At 31.3% G+C, this 18,495-nt stretch overlaps 1 protein-coding gene across 1 annotated transcript in view; it reads left to right on the top strand.

Moving 5' to 3' along the window:
• The window catches only part of LOC148603154 (calcitonin gene-related peptide type 1 receptor-like), a 55,276-nt gene that overhangs the window by 20,834 nt on the left and 15,947 nt on the right, over positions 1 to 18,495 (top strand). The window contains exons 2-5 of the mRNA XM_088553061.1: positions 5,227 to 6,215; positions 13,418 to 13,537; positions 15,803 to 15,909; positions 17,698 to 17,789. Of these exons, the coding sequence (XP_088409187.1) occupies positions 6,092 to 6,215; positions 13,418 to 13,537; positions 15,803 to 15,909; positions 17,698 to 17,789 (443 nt within the window). The 5' untranslated portion in view covers positions 5,227 to 6,091. The remainder of the gene's footprint in view (positions 1 to 5,226; positions 6,216 to 13,417; positions 13,538 to 15,802; positions 15,910 to 17,697; positions 17,790 to 18,495) is intronic.

The raw sequence follows: 18,495 nt of genomic DNA on the forward strand, positions 1-18,495 counted from the left end.
TCGAATAAAACGCAAGGATCCTTTTGTAATTTACGTATTGTGGTATAATGTGGCACAAATATGGGCAGTAATTGTCATTATTTATTTGAAAACTAATGAAGAAATAGATGAAATGAAATGTACACAAGACACATGCTTACCTGTGCATCCCTTATTGTTATTTGTTTTACCAAAGTGAAAGTATTTTTAACCCAGGTTTTGTCCTGTCGGCAATCTTCGGAAGTAATGGCTAAAAATAATTAGATCAGAGCTATCATCTTTGATTAAAAAAACGTTGTTGTCACAATATTCTGTAGGTATAATAATGCAATAGAATCAGAACTGAACAAATTTGTCAGCTAATGCAACTTTAAGTCATTCTTGTAATTATAGTTATAATAAAAAATAATTAAGTTCAATACACTATTATAACCAAATGGCAATGATAAACCTACTTATCAGCATCAAGTTGCACAATTTACAATTTATAATTATGAAAAGTCAATAATGACATAGTTAAACTTGTTTATAATGTAAGAATTAGTCATTTCCTATTCTGCAATACGTGTCATATAGTCTGTGTCGTTTACAATTAGATTATCATATTATTTGTCACTGCTTGTATGGCATTGGTTCTCTTAGAGTTGATATTTATAATGATTGCATTTGCTTTATATAAAAACAAGGTCAATTTAGAACAGAATACCACGTCATGGATTCCGTTAGTACAAATGATTCCGTAGAAGTCTTACGTCATATTAAAAATATACGTCAGCGAACGTCATCTGGATAAGTAGTCTAGTCAAAGACAAAAACGCTACGAGTAACTGTATATCCTTACTTCTATTTTTAAAACTAGTTATAGTTACAGTTGACCAAAATAAATGGTTTTTGAATGATTTCAGTTAGTATCATATTCTACATTAAAATGTAAGTCATGTTAAACAATATATATATATATATATTAAATTGGTTTATCGGTATCCTAAACCCGTTCAACAGGATTAATTTTCAGTATTGTTTACAATTGTTTAAATTTAGCTTCGTTTTTAAAAAAGCAAAGTAAACTAGCAAAACTGGGCTACAGTTATTTTAATATTTTTCTTCATTATTTTGATATTTTGGTTGTGAAATTGTCTGTTATAGTGATTTAACGAGGTAGACCTAGGGTAAGGGACATAACTCTTGTAAATCATAAGAACGTTTTATTCGGTATATTATATTAATCTCATGTAAGCATCAAAGTAACAAGAATTGATTTCATTCTGTTTCAAATAAAAGCTTGATTGACTTTGGTGAATTGATATATGAAACAAACATATCACTGATTTCAAGACTTATGTTCCTTACCCTAGGTCTACCTCCTTAATTTATTGTGACATATTGCCTATAATATTGACAATGAACTATCAGCTGAACTAGATATTTCCAATGTCAATTCAAAGCTCTTTGGCTATTCTCATTAATCACTTTCTCAAGTGTCTCATGATAGGGTATTTAATAGAATGTGTGTTTTGCGAAACCGACTCACATTGTTTATACAAGCGTGCAGTATAAAAGTGTCATTTGACTGGCTTAACATTAAAATCAAGAGGTATGTCCTAAAAATTACGATGCACACTTATGATCATAAGCTATTTCAGAAAAGTTTTAAGATATATATTTCAATATTTCAGAATATGCAAAATCACAAATGCCAAATCAATAATGTTCTCCTTCATTTGTGGCAACATCCCATCAAGACCTGCGCTTGTGTTCAGAAAAAAAAAACAAAGGTAGCTTCCTTACGGGTGAACTTGACCTTTGCTCCAAATTGTTAGTGAAGTTACTCATTTACTTTTGCTTCTTTGTACGTGTGTTTTGTTATTTCATGATGTTCTTTATTGTGTGTGTCTATTTTCCCTGTATAGTCTTCATCCTTGGATTATTTTTTTTCCTGCTCGAAACTTGGTTTCATTGATGACTCTTTCATTAGTGTTAATAAGTATAGTTAGTCAAGTGTCTTGTGTATTAAACTTGATGCAAATAGTGTTGCATTGTTTGTCATAGCAGAGATGACGTTGTACTCCTATTGGGAAGTCGGTGAAAATATACAGTCTCACTTCGAATTTAGAGTTACGACAGACTTGTTTTGAAATATATATCAAAAATGCATAAAACTAATGAACAATGAAATGTTATTGCAGATATCAGATTTTAACTTCTGATGTTAAGTAAACACTGAAGTCGACATACATTGTATGTACTTTAGTGTGAAGAATATTGATTTCCTCTATTGATTGGTAGAGTACAAAAATGAATATTGCAGATGCTTTTACAAAATGTTTTGGCAATGAGTTTTGTCAAAACGTTTATTATATAAATTTATTGTCCGCAAACAACGTAAGGAAATATTGTTATCACATTCATGAGTAAATATTGATACGCATATCAATTGGTGGTTTTCTTAACGGATTGCTTCCAATTGACAAAAACAAAATAGAAGTTACCAGTTGAAGCTCTTTATACTTTCATATGTATATTTCTAATGAAATTCTATGAAAAAAAATGGAACTAGTATAGCACACTAAGTTTCAGGTACGTAATACGATAAATTATACTTCATACATAAACATTTTTCATCGGTTAACAAAGATGCATTACCCTGGTATATCACTTCATTCAATAAAACCACCCACTGAAAACCAAAGTTCTTTCCTATCCTTTTTGTCCCGTTCTCCAAATGCACACACACACACACACACACACACACACACACACACACACACGAGACACATCAGACGCTTGTTGAAAATGATTTAATAAAGGAAACATCAGTAATTTATTGGAAGTTGTGCGAAGAGGAATGGGATTATTCAGTTTCTACTAAAGAACGGTGCATCAGAGAGTTTCGGGAAATAGTCGTAACAATAACTTATAGTATTCAGTATACACATACGCCAGCAGTTGAGAGTGGTTCACTTGATCACCATACTCAGAAAAAATGAGTGGTATTTACACTACCCAAATACAGAAAAAATTGGTATTTTCAACACCCAAATACCGGGAAAATGAGTGGCATTTACACTACCCAAATACAGGAAACATGTCCTTACCGATACCTGATAAACCTAAAACTAATCCTATTTAATTACGTTAAGAGGTTCCTTCATATTAGTTTAAATGTAGTTTGGAACTTGTTAAACAAAAAACATCTCAAACTAATTTGAGAGGTACCAGTTTAACCAATCTGAACCAATTTCAAAGTCTAAAAGAGGTTTTTAAAAAAGCTTTTTTACAAAACCATTTTTTTTCGAACAGCTTTTGTGGTTATCTTTTCTTATATCAATTCTGCCATGAGTATATTACGCGACTTGCACAGATACATTTGTTATACAATGGCAGAATTATCTCACATGATTTTACATGAATTTCACTTGAACTTTTTGACAGGGTTAACATGAAATTCGGGTGAATCGAGCCTTCACGTAAAATTCATGTGAAGAGTTCACATGAAATTTGTGTTAACTGAATTTCACGCGAAAACCATGTTAATTTCATATGAAGTTCCCGTGAATTACATGTGAAGCTCGATTTACTTAAAATTTACGTGAAATATATTTGCCATTGTATGGAGTAAACACTAATCAAATATCAATGCCGAACGCAGGAAGAAAAACACGAGATAAAATATATTTCTTTACAAACATGCTTAAAATAAACGATTTATCCCTTTGATAGTATTTACATATTTCGCAGCAAAGGATTGAGGCGACCTTTCACTTTTACGTATGAAAATATCAACAAAATGTAATCGACTTTAGAGGACGCTTATCCTACCGGTGCACCTGGTTCATACTCCTACCTTTTAGTGGAGTCCGAGTTGTTCATTTGCTTTTGTTTCTTTGTAGTTACTTTATGATCTTTGTCGTGTATATCTGTTTTCCATGTCTGGTCTTTGTCCCTGGATTACACTCTTTTGATTACAACTATAACCTTGGTTCTTTTGATTACTCTTCCATGCGGGAGATGCATTGCAAGCGATTGTGGCTGCTGCCATGCTAGTGAGGGTATTCCTCGCACGACAACTAAAACAAATTGTCATTTCCTTGATACTTATTTTCAACATCAAGCCGATGTTTGAAACAATTTTGTTTCAACGGTATCCGAAAAATAAACACCAACAGTTTAAAGCATTTTGCTATTATACATTTATATCAATCCTGTTTACTTTACATTTTTTTTCCAGTGATTTTTTAACAACTCAGTAATTCGATATTGGACTTTCTTGCTTTTTGCTATAAACACATTGAATCATTTGTAATGTTTTTACACATGTCTTTTTAAAAAAAAACTGTACATGTCTGATATATGTTCTATACATTCGGTAGTTTTGTAATTACCTTTCATATATATATATACAAACGTCTCAGAATGTGACGACTCTATTCGCTAGTAACACCTAGATGAGCTGTCCCGTACTACCACACATCGTGTACTAAGTAACAGCCCTAGGAGGAATGACTCGGACAGCAATAGCTATGTTTTATAGCCTAGCTGGCCGAGTGGTCTAGGGCGCTGGACTTAGTGCAGGCGGTGTTGCCATAGATGTCTCAGCGGTACGAGTTCGAGTCCCGCGGAGGGAACGACCAAAAATTTACATCGCAAATTTGACAGTTCTAACATCGTTGGGAATTTTTCAGACCTTTCTATATATATATATATATATATATATATATAAATATTTTGACAGACATAACCTGGAATTTTTTGCGCCGGGTTTTTAATTTTACAGTTTCGATGATCAGTCTAAATCTAAATAATAAATCAAAAGCAACATCTGAATCGCTTATTTTCATATGTTATTTAAGTCATTTACCATTGTTAGTACGTATTATTTTGGTCATTTTATATTTTATGTTCTTTGTTGTCTGTGTCTGTTTTCCATTTCTGCTCTTTGTCTCTGGATTACATTCATTTAATTTCCGCTAGAATCTTTGTTCCCTTGATTACCCTTCCCCGTAAACACGGACAAAATCATTTTTTTTTCTAGTTTGATATTTCGAGAATTTTTTTACTTTATTATTTTTCATCAGCTGCATGTTTCCAGAAGGGACAGGCATATTAGGTCTATCGTCAACGATATCATAGATCGTATTTCTATAACAGTATAGTTATCATTGTTCTCATTAAGAAGTATCTCGTTACTTTTATTGTATAACTGTTATAATTTAGATGTAAAACCAAAACTTTATTTGGGATTTTCAGGTGTGCATCAAGACCGATTGTGACATCTACATTGCATATCGTGTTCTATTATAACTCGTATTTAGGATTAGCAGTTGGAGTTTGCAGTAAAGAGGCTTGACTATCTCTCGTACATGATTTTTCGTCACCAGAAAAAGTTGAAATTTTGTTACTGATGATCTAAAAAAATATTCTAACTCTCCTGACAGATAATTGTGCACGTTTCATGGATAAATTCAAAGGACAACGATTTTGAAATCAGATTGGAGTATAATTTGTATGATCAAAATATTTTATGTGACTTGAAAAAATAGTGAACTCTCATATCTATATTTTTGATTTTAAGTGTTCAGACAAACTATATACTTAGGCGGGGATAACTCTGTCTGTTTTTACTAGCTGTTTGTCGTTGTTTGATTTCAACATCTTATAACCTATCAGTGAGTAACTGAATTGCTGCCACTGTTTTTTTGCTATATATATATAAAATAAACCGACTTAATATGTTTGAAATATTACAATAAATATTATCTTATTTAAGAGAAAAGGACGAGACTCGGAGATAATATTTCTAATTACTGTACTGTATAGTGAACACGTTGTGGATGGTATAGAAAAAAAACAGATAATAGAATTGATGATTTAACAATTGACTGTGCATCATTTTGTCGGTTTTAAAGAAGGAACTATTTATGGTAACTTGAAGAAAAACATGGATATTTATCAGTAATTTGGGGTCATTTCATTGTGATAACTTTGTTATTATGGCATGTATGTTTATTAACATGGGGCAGTGGAAAGCAGATCTTAAATATATGCTTATGAAAAAGTTCTAACAGTTCAAGTGATAAGAAGATATGTGAAAGGGATTACGTAATATCTAAAAATGGAAATTGGCACAACCACTGCTAATTCACCGTTGACATTTGATGAGCTAATGAGTGCAGAGATAATCAGGAATTTTTTCCGCTGCAATGATACAGTTCTCCACAAACCATATCCTAGTGACGGTAAGTGAATACAATTATAGTGTAACCTGTCTAAATCGAACCTCTTTTGTACTGTAGAGTTTGATTGCTTTAGACAGGTATTCGGTTTGCTAAACTTCAAAATACATTTAAACTGATATGAAAGGACTTTACAATGTGTCTGGATTAGAGAGATGCTCGTCCTATACAGGGTTCGGTCAAGGCAGATTTTACTGAATATTTTATATTTATATCTCATTTTTGCTCAAATTGTTTTATGGACAAAACATAGCTGTATTATATATGATTATATTATAGTGTAGTTTATTTTAATGTCATATTGTAAATTCATCTTTCCCGAAGATAGTTTCATGTAAACCTAATAGCTATATTAAGTACAATAGGGCTTGCAAGTCTCGTTCTCAAAAAGCCAGAATTTCTACTGTTAAATTCAAAAGACCTATTTCTGTTGTTTAGTTTGCTAATTCCGGGTACACCAGAGTGATGCATGGTTATCATTTTTTTTCTTTTATGCGTAATTAACAAACTCGTATTATTATGATCCTTTTTACGCAGATGAGATTTTGTTGTCAAAATTGTAGTCCTTACTAGCTCGATAAACAAACACTTTCTTTGTTTTTAAATGGTATCTCTATGAACTGAGCGAAAAAAAACCTTCATTAAATATATTAATATAATCAATATCTATTTATTAAAGAAACAAAAGCGATGATTTTCTGTTGGTATTTCTGATAGTCAAAATAAGTCATTTTTGTAGAAATTTGAACGACACCCATTTTTTCACCAACTTATCGTTGTCTGTCGTCAATTAATATATTTGGCAGGCCATGCAGTATTTCAATAGAAATTGTATTTCATCTCGGTAAATTACGATAGTTATATATTTGTCTTCAACTTAATCTGAAAAGATAGGGTCATTTTGGCTGAGAATATTAATATATCTTTTTTTTAAATGTTTTAAAAGGGAGAAAATGAATACAGTCCCAAATAAGAAATCAAACAAATATGAAGGTGGCACATGATGTATTATGACCATATGAAAGAAATGTGATTAATAACGTACATTAATATGATATACCGCTAGTAAAACAATAAAAAATAATATGCTGTGCTTCTTTTTGTTAAGTAGCACTCCACATAAGAATCATGCAAAATGTGATTCATGGTTGGAAAGCCTATGTATTTATATTTTTGATATTTTTTTTAAAATGTCATAGTAGACAGAAAGTAACATGTGGCTTTTCATATACCCCTTGTTCATAGGAGATAAAAAATATATGTAATGCTCTGTACAATTCAAAATTAAGGGAGACAACTTTGTAAATGACACTAAAATACAATAGAAACTGTTGGATTTAAATGTTGATTTACTCCTAAGAGCAGAGAGATTGGAATGGATTATTATACATGTCATCATATAGACCCATAATGCAACAAAAACAAAAATATGTAGCCTATTTTGGAGTGTATCACATATTACAGAATTTGCATGATTCTTACAAAGACACTGCTACTTAGGGTAGTAGACCTAGGGTACGCCCATAATTTTCCCATAATTCTAATTTCTGTAAATTTATCTATGATATTACACTAACTGTTGCTCTTCATTTGTAAAATTTTAAAGAAAATTCACCGTGCAGATTTTGAACAATGAAGACTAAAATATTGTTATTTTTAGAAAATATTGGCCAAACTGACCCATATCTGGTATTTTAGGGTAATTTTGACGATGTATTTAAATAAATAACTGAGTATTAAGTCAAATTTACTTTAAGAGAATAAATAGATCAGATTTACCATGAAATTTTATTCTATCCATTTTATGGAAGAGATTCTAGGCATTTAATTTACCAAAATAACAAAAAGAATGGTAAATTTCGGCTTTTTGCTTATATAAAAACCTATATTTTGCACAAAAAAAAAAAAAAAAATCCATAATTCAATTTTCGTTCAAAACTGATACATGTATTATATAGAATATTCATATGCAAATCATTAAACAAATTTTCAAAAATGTTCACCGTGTAGTTTTTTTTAATGTTTTAATGATTGTAGGGTAAGGCATTGAAATATATTTTTTAAAAGATTTAATCATTATAGCTATAATTATGTTAATATACTATAAAGTTACAAAATATCAAATTATGATATATTGAAGAAATGACATTGCCGGGCACGGCTTGAGTCAACTGCTGTAGCAAAATATTGCCACAAAAATATTCATACTCCTACACGAAGGGACAAAATTATATGCTAAACATAGTTCAATGCTGGATAGTCATATGCTGAACAAAGCAACAAAATGAAAACAGATAGCTTGAAGTCTTATAAGGAATTATGATTTTTTTTAACTCTAAAAGGTTAAGGAGTTATAAAACTGGCAAGGTTATTGGTTAGCCGTACATGACAGAGATATTTTTCATATTTCATATTTCAGTTTGAATATTTTATCTAAAGGAATCTTGGTTTGCAGTAGAAGGCATCATTTCAAACGTTTTCCCACCTTATAAAATATATTCCTCATTGTACCCATTTGAAACGTTTAATCACTTCAACAAAGCAGATATACTGGGCTGGCATCTTTGTTCCAGAAGTTGAACCCTTATTTACTTCCCTTAAACATTAGTACAACTTTGAAGCTTGCATGTTAGGAGTCATTCAAACGCTCTAGTGATTAAAATCCTTTCATTTAGTATAACAAATTAAACTAAGCAAAGCTGCACAAAAAAACCTGTTTTAAAAGCCATTTCCTCTTCCATGAAAACATTTTGCAAAATAATATTCTTAAATAATTGATCTGATGTAATGTATCTCCCCTATTCGTAATGCATTCTAATTAATAAAGATGAAAGGGTCCAATATAAGAAACGTTGAATAAAAATAAAGAAATGTTAAAAATGAGACACTAATAGGGAACAATTTCCTATCATGTGCTGTACAATTTTTAATATTAAATTTTAAAATTACTTTAAGTCGTACTCATTTATCTGATTAAGTACTTGTTGTGGTACTTATAACTTGCTATTGTCATTTTAAGTACCATTTTGTGTAAGAATCAGGCAATGGGTGGCACATCATTTTCACTAATGTAGTCATTTTTGCCTAAAATATATTCAGTACATCTAGAAAACAATCAAAAAGCTATTTAAGTTTATCCTGAAGCATCTGTGATGTAGATATCTTTTGACTGCTTATACAGGGAAAGAGTGCAGGAAAATTTTTCCGGCCATTTTTCTGTTGTGCATTTCAACTAAATTTGACCTATCAATATCTTAAAAAGGCAAATTTTATAAACACTTAGATGGTTATTAGGTACAATTAATTGGTTAATGCAATAAAATCTCAGCGTTTTTTCCCTTCATGTGCCACACCGTATATACATTTTGCCCGATTCTTAGACGGAGAAGTACTTAAATTCTTGGTTACCTTGATAGATTATTACTAGTATTTTTATCATGCAGGAATCTACAAGTTCCTATGAAAGAAAGAAATGAAAATGTCATTGTGATAATTTTATTATCTAAGGAAAATGTATGTTACTGTGTTATGTTGTCTTTTTCTTTGTCAGTTATGTTTTTATTGTTTCAAGCTGTTATTGTCTACGGCCACTCATCCTGGTTTGTACCTCGGTATTCCCTAGGTTTTCATGTACTAGAAACTCGGATAGGTTTAACGATGGACAATAACTATAAACTTTTGTCACATTGTCTTCATATCTAAGTGATTTTTTTACAGTTCCTATACAGTAAATATTATTGGGTCACCAGACACATGCATGCAACATAATTAAGTCGCCAGAACGAAGTTTTGCGACTTATTGTTTCTGCACCGTTTCTTCTTCTTATTATTATTATTCTTCTTCTGCACGTAAAGATGTCCTGGTGATTTCTCGGAGACCGTTTATTCGATTTATACCACACTTGGCTCACAAATCAAGCATGCTCAGGGAGTGTGCAAGCCACTTCCGGAATTTCAAAATGCTGCCGATTTCAAAATGGCCGCCAAAACAAAACCCTGAAAAATGAAAAAAGATATTCTATAGAACTAGTGGAACTCATTAGACGTATGAACGCTGTTCTTGACTTGCTGACATCATAGGCGTTAAATAATTCTCTAGAATGCCGTCATTTTTTTTTTCAAAATGGCCTCCAAAATCGACAAAATTTCAACATGGTTCGATTTTAATGAAAATTGATATCTAGGGTAAACATGACATTCTAAATTCAATGACGGCTTCAGATTTGGCCTAAAAATGTTTTAAAATGGCTGCAAAAATCGACAAAATGTCAACATAGTTGGATTTCAACGAAAATTAATTTCTAGGGTAAGCACTGCATTCTTAATTCAATGGCGGATTCATAATTCGACTAAATTCGACTACTTCCCGGTTTTGGCGACTTTTGTGTTTTGCTTGCAAACGCAGTATTACTTGTAAACATTGTTTTTTTCTTTTCTATCAGCTATTCAAACTGTGGTAAAACAGAAGTATGTTGATTTCTTTACAAACACGATTGGGCAAATAGGTGAATGGGTTTTATATTACCATGCGATTATTAATTATATGAATGATTTTTGTCTATTCTATCGTTGATAAATAAACCATAATATCCTTTCAAATACTTTAAAACCTGTCCTTTTTGGACTAAAATTGGTTTTGTCAGGTGTGTCGGTCTCCCTAGTTTTAAAATACATTATAATTGATATAAGAGGAATTTGGAAGGGTCTGGTATAGACAGTTTAAAAAAAATTACGATATGGTACAAATAGTTCACTCTGTAGATGTGATTGTAAAACATAGTCTATTATGTACTATCGTTGCGTCTTAACTGAACAAATACACCAGTAACTGTACTCGTTGTGTGAGTGATCGTAATGGCAGTCGGAGGTTATGTGCGTTTTAAAACCTGGTTTAACCCACATTTCTTTTTGAAATGCTTGTACATTTACGGGGGTTTCAAACTTTTCAGTTTTTATCTTGACATTACCATTTATTATGCGGACATTCCTTTTGACAATTGCCTAAATTTTATCAGTTCGATAGTTTTGTTATTACCCTTCATTGTTAGTTTTATCTCTTGATTTCATATTCATTAAGACCAATTTTTGATTTTGCTAAACATGTTTGGAAATTGCTGATAATGAGTTGCATACGATGGATTTAATTGTATCTTGCCATTTTATAACACAAAGCATACCCATGTCATATTGACGTCATCATTATAACTGGTTCAAGAAACTATATTTTCATTTGTCAATAATGAACCCGTGGACAAGGCTAAATTAGAATTAAATAGATAGTGAAACTGTCAAACAGCTATTATAATTTTCATTTTTCATTACATTTTTCAGTTAATAGTCAATTAAAATCTTGAAAGCTATAAGATGTTGGTGAATCCCAATACATCGTACATTTTTTGACAGGTAGGCCAGAAACAAAGTGTTTCGTCTTAAGAATTATTCATTTAATCAAGTCAAATAACTGGCTGTATAAATCTTCTAAATTATATATTGCAGGTAGGCCGTCCTGTCAAATATATCGCCTTTCGACTTTCCCTTATCATATGTTATTCCCTTCCGTAATGCCAATTACGAAAGATAATGGCATTACGTCACGTAATATATCTAGAACATGATATGTAAAAGAGCAAATTTATAAAACTTAATAACTCTGTGTTTAAAAAAGGGGATGTTGTCACAAATCTATTCAGATACCAATTAGTCTATAAGACCCAAATATATATGTTCTTCCATTGCAGGATGTTCTGCTGTTTGCTTCCCTATAAAAATAGAAAGTGTAAATTTTACACAAAATATTCATTTATTTATACACTTTACCTTATGATCAAGACTCTTGGGAATTTACAAGAGACACATTAAGTAATAACAAGTCTTTAAGTTATTTTTAAATCGTTCCTGATCTAAAATACAAGTTTATTCAAATGACAAATGATATGGTCATGTCTCGAAGATATTTTTACTGTTAATCATAAGTACCCATTTTCTTCCTGCATAATTTGTAAAACTAGTATTTATCTACTGTGTAGCACTTAAGAAGGCAACCCAGGGTAAGGGTTTGTTTGTTTGTTTGTTGGGGGTTTAACGCCCGAGCAGCAATATTTCAGCTATATTCAGGCGATCTAAGGTAAGGGACACAACTCTTAAAAATCATTGGGACGTTTGTATTCAGCATTTTATTTTGCATCAATCTCATTTAAGCATCTAAGTGACTTGATTTTATTCTGCTTCAAATGAAAGCTTGAGAGGCTTTGGTGAAATTGAATATGACACAAACATATCACTGATTTCAAGAGTTATGTCTCTTACCCTAAGTCTACCTCCTTAAGTCGTAACTAATAATACTTAATAAATTTAGTGTATTGCACATTATAAGTACCACAAGGCAATTTCGTGCAATTCAAAATAGTACTTAGAAAAATGTTTTTTATTATTAATTTATTCCCCTATATCACGTTTTCAGAAAAACGTTATATCTCATATTTCTGGGTATTAAATTCTAATGTTGTTGATCAGATATCTACTTGAAGCATGTGTACAGCATATCGAAACTGAAGTATTGCTATCATTCATTGGTATTTTTTGTATGTTTTTATCTATGGCAACATCCCTTCGGCTCCTGCGTATGCAGTGTTCATATCACAACTTGTATGTTATGCCAGAGCTTGCCGAAACTACGCAGACTTTTTGTATCGCGCTAGAACTCTAACAAATAGGCTTCTGGGGCAGGGTTATGTTGCTACAAGATTGAAGTCATCACTACAGAAGTTCTATGGTCGTCATCATGAACCCGTGGATCGTTATGGTGTATCTATCAGCACCATGAAAACTGATTTATTCAACGGGTCATAGTTTTCCTTTCCTCGTTTGTCTACCACAGACTTGACTTTTATGAGCAACTTGGCGGTTTTTTCTAGAAAAGCAGAGAACGCTTATCCTACCGGTGCACCTGGTCCATGCTCCCAGTTTTTACTGGAGTTGCTCATTAACTTTTGTTAGTTTGTATGTATGATTTTAGTTACTTTATGTTCTTTGTTGTGTATGTCTGTTTTCCATGTCTGGTCTTTGTCCCTGGATTACATTCTTTTGATTACCACTATAACCTTGGTTCCCTTGATTACTCTTTCATAACAAATAAAAGTATTATTTGAATTAACACATCAGTTATATATAATTTTATAATGCTCGTATTATTATGTATTCTATAGGTGGTTTATACTGCAATGCTACATTTGATGGCTATGATTGCTGGAACTTTGCAAAAGCTGGTAGCAGAACGTACGGTACATGTCCACAGTTCATGGAGTTTAAGTTCGGAGAAAACCTAGGTAATTACTTATATTTGTGTATAAAATCAAAACGATTTGGCATTTTGTTTTTCTACCAATATGTTTGTTTGTGAAAAATTAGTTTGTAAGAAAAGAGAGTTTCTCTTAACAGAAGCATTGACAAAAAACAATGATATATATAAAAACATATACAAGACTAAGATTCATGTCCGGTTCCACAAAAAAGTCAAATTTCACAAACAGATCCAATGATACTGTGACTTCTATTCACGTTTTTTTGGATTTGAAAAAAAAAAACAAAACATTTTACCTCCTACAATGAAGATGTATAAAGAATTTTCGTGTAACGTTCTTCTGTAGATACTAGAACATTGTTTTTTTGGTTGATTTGAAAAGGAGCCGATACTATGGTCTTCATTATTTCTGGTGTTTAACAAACACGACGACGTAATAGAAACTAGGGTTGTTAGCGGGATTCCGTAAACCTTTACGTTGAGGGCTTTTTCTAAAAAATCATAAATGTTTTGATATAATCCAGACAAACTTGTCTAATAATTACTTTTGTTATGTATGGAGGATATGCAGATATATCCAGTAATTTGCTACTTTATATTACTGTATGTATTTACTGAAATAAATTGTATAAGTTTTTGTAATCATTTTGCAGTCAGACATGTTTGTGAGATCTTAAATAAATCGGATTTACTTGTAGAACCGGACATGTATATAAAGATCCAAGATGTAGATGTGTAACATATTTGTACCTGTCTACCCTTTTACATTATTCGGTATTAGGAAGATAGACGTTATATGATATAATTTCTCTTGGTATTTTTTACATTAGGTAACATTTTGATCGATCTTGAAGTGTTTAAGTAATTTCACCTTTATCAATTAAACTGATATTGGACACATATAAATATTTATAGCCTTGGCTGGTTTCTTGAAGCCACAGGAGAATAGTCTATATCTTATATGCTTTTATAACATGATTAAATCAGAACGAGCCATATATAGAAGATATGGTGATAAATTAATAAATGGCAGCAATGCAATGTCCACGCAAATTGTCCACGTGTTTCCATCACCATTCTCCTTTGATTCCCTATTGCATTTATAAAGTATTTACATAAAAAAATAAATTTTACATTTCTAAATTCTTCAACATTTGAATTGTAATTTTGAATTATATTTTTTATGCTAGCGTTTTTTCTTTGTTATCGTAAATTTGACTCGGGATTTCTCTCAATCCAATTTTCAGATAAATAATTTTTTTCAAAACCAATTTCCTTATTCACCCTACTTGAAATCCCCGTTCCATCACACACTACCTTCTCCATTCCCCACCCTCTGTACATCATATAATTTGAAGTTTTTTCCATAGAAATACCGTAACCAATGCATTAGTATGCAATTCTACTTTATGAGATATGTATTAACAATTTAGGTTGGTCTTATTTTATTTGTTGATAAACTGAGACAGTTTAATTGTAATACAAAATGTAAAATATCACAAACAAGTTTCTGTTTGAAATTTCTACACTAACAGACATATTTCAACATGCTAGGCTAATGGTCCCGTTGTCATTAGCCTTGTCTTTAAAAGGACGCTGTGTCATTTTGCCATACTATGACACATTTATTGAAAAAGCTTTTTTCTCAATTGAAGATGTCAATATCCTTTTATTGTGATGTTTTGAGGTCCCATAGAACTATAAAAAAAACTATCTTTTAGTGGTTTATTGCCATCGTGGGTTAAAAAATGCATCGTAAGGTGTTTCCTGCAAGTTAGAATAAAATATTGTTGGCGACTAAATATGATAATTACTCTTTGAGAAATTGATTTATAATATCGCAAAAATGTTGAACATATCACACTACAGTTAACTGATCATTTTGCGAGACTATGACCTTCTTATAACAACAATAAATGAAATATAAGACTGAGGAAGTAAGACTGTAAGACTTCTGAATTTAACTTGAAAGAAAATATTTTGCCTTGTCGTTTAAATCAAACCCAACCATACAGACCTGTGCAACAGCTCTAACTCATAGACAATTGAAATACAGTAAATATTCGAGAACCACATGCCTTGGATTTTGTTTTATATTAATCTATTGTAAATTGTAAACGTTAGACAGAGGCTTCAATTTTATATTAGACCCAATTGATTGGACAATTCTACCCACTTTTCCTTTATCGTTTTCCATAGGTTAATTTTGATAAAAAAAGTAGTTGATATGAACATTGGAGCGGACTGTATTAATTAGAACATATTTTTCTATGATTTTTATCTTCTAAAGGTTTGCCCTACAAAGACTGTAACAGGGATGGCACCTGGTACAGACATCCTGAATCTGGGCGACCATGGACCAATTATCTCCCTTGTTCTGATACAGACAAAGTCCGGGTAAGTGGGTTTATCATCTGTTTTCCATAGAAACTCATACTGCACGTTTTTGTAAAGTCTAAATAAATTACTTATTCTCTTTGAATAAAATTGAAATATATTATCTTAATATATACATTACTAACGCCTTTGGACAAGAAGAATATGTCAACTGATATGTAGAATTCAACCTAACCAAACTGGCGGTTTATTCTCTTGATATAGTTCAACCTTCAATGGATAAAATACAATAATGCAAAAAAAAAAATAAAAAAAAAATATTTAAACTGAGGTTAACAAAAAATGTGAAAGAGAATTCACGTGCATTACTTGTCTAGTTTATTATTTCACTTTCCACCTTTTTCATTTAGTATCTGTTTCAGTTGTAAATCATCATGTTGTCTTGTAAATCTTTTTTAATGAGAACAATTTTGTTGAACAGAGAGTAGGCTTTTTTTGTTCTGTACTACTTCTATAATAAATAAAATATTTACTGTTTACGTGTAACCACATTCAAAGGCTTATTTAAAACTCGGAAGTTAAACCAAATACAACTTGATGATTTGAATCTGCATCAGATACTAAAGGAAAAAAAGCTGTCAAATCGAAACATTTGTACATATTTATATTCAACAAATTCATGAAAGGTTTCCAAAGTTCCTTTGACTCCAAATTTTCTTGACGATCATAGAAAGATTGCTGCATTGTATGAAAACTATAGAGCAGTAACAAATACAATTTATGCTTTAACTTCAAATTTATTGTTGTACTTAAACTGCATCCGATAAATTTGTTATGTAACCTACTCTTACAATCACTTGTTCATTACTCAAGCCGAATAAATAATAGGAAGTAAACGATACCACATTCAATCTGTCAAAATGTCTCCTTCCAACGACAATTATCTTCCATAGTCATGTAACAGATAAATTCAATACATGTACACATTCAAGCTAAAAGTATGGTATTAAGTACAGGCCCATATAAAAATCTGATAGGTGATGATAAATTAAATTTCATTTTGTGGCTATCTGGTAAACAAATTTGAATCTGAATGAAGAATAAACTATTTTTTACTGTCATATGAAAAATAAAAATTGAAAAAAGGGAACCACTTTTGCATTGCGCCTGAAAAATTGTTCAAATGGTACCATGCATGAAAGAGCCTTTTTTAACCATTTTGAGTCAGCACTATAGAAGAATTTATGAGCATGTATAAAGACGCTGAGCATCTATGTTTATGGATCAAAGACGTATTCAGACATGCGGACGACAATGCAAGAAAAAATATATTTTTTCCGTTGTTTTCATATTTACATCTCTTCAATGGAAAGATAACTGACGCCATAAGGTAAAATTTAATTGTTTCCCTGATGTCATTCGGAGTATAATTATGATTGTGAATTCGTGTACTGACAAACAAGAAATACATATAATGCCTGTTGTATAATTACAATGGTTGATGTTTGTACATTAATATAAAACAAAATAACTGAAATATTTTAGAAGTTGGTGTCCCAAAATTGCTAAAATACTAAACTAAAAATTGTAGAAATTTAACTCTTGAAGCATTATTACCTTGTCATTGTTAGAGTTAATTTGACTCAGGATTTTTCCTAAGTACTCCCTCTTTTTTATCTTATTATTTCGAACATGATTTGGTTGCTGAATAATTTACTGTTATAACATAGTATTTGAGATAAGGCTATTGAAGTCAATGTTTATAGAAATACTAATAGATGTTCTTTGTTACGTCAAAACCTAAACTAAAACAGGTAGAATATTATGTTGTTATGTTGTCTGTTTCAGAGAGCGAAGTATGTGCTTTATGTATACTTTAGTGGCTACAGTTTGTCCATTGTGTCTCTTATCCTGTCCTTGGGAATCTTCCTGTTTTTTAGGTAATTCAAACAGTACTATATATGATGAAAGACTTAGTCTGCATGGTCTTTTTAATTTTTTATTGTATTGATTCGATCTTGCAAAGACTACTTCTTACGACATCTTAAGTAGCTGTCTTTGTAAGAATCATGCAAAATCTGAAAAAATGTGATACACCCTAAAAAAGGCTACATATTTTTATATTTGTAATTAAGTTGTTTTATAGGTCTATATTGTGAAATGTTTAAGTATTCATTCATATCTGCCTGCTCTTAGGAGATAATCATCATTGAAAATCCAATAGATTCTGTTGTATTTGAGTGTCATTTACAGAGTTGTCTCCCTTAAATTTAAAATATACAGTGCATTCTATATAGTTTGTATCTCCTATGAACATGGGTTGTATGAAAAACCACGTGTTACTCTCTGTTTACTATGACATTTTAAACAAAATATCAAAAATAAAAATATGTAGGCTTTGCAACCATGAATCAGATTTTGCATGATTCTTAGGCGGAGTGCTACTTAACTAATCATTACTAGCAACAGTTTCTGATTCTTTATTAGAACGAATTCGAAAGGTTTAGTTAAATTGTGTCTGTAATTTTAACTTGCAAGCTAACGTATCTCGTTTTTATCTATCTGCTGGACTGGAAATCGAGGGACCCATGTTTCTAACGTAAACATTTCCAGGAACAAATATTGGACAAAGAAAAATTATACACA

Source organism: Perna viridis, chromosome 11, assembly GCF_037379345.1.
Source record: "Perna viridis isolate PV_CMFRI_1.1 ecotype Kerala chromosome 11, ASM3737934v1, whole genome shotgun sequence".
In the NCBI taxonomy this organism is placed as follows: Eukaryota; Metazoa; Mollusca; class Bivalvia; order Mytilida; family Mytilidae; genus Perna; species Perna viridis.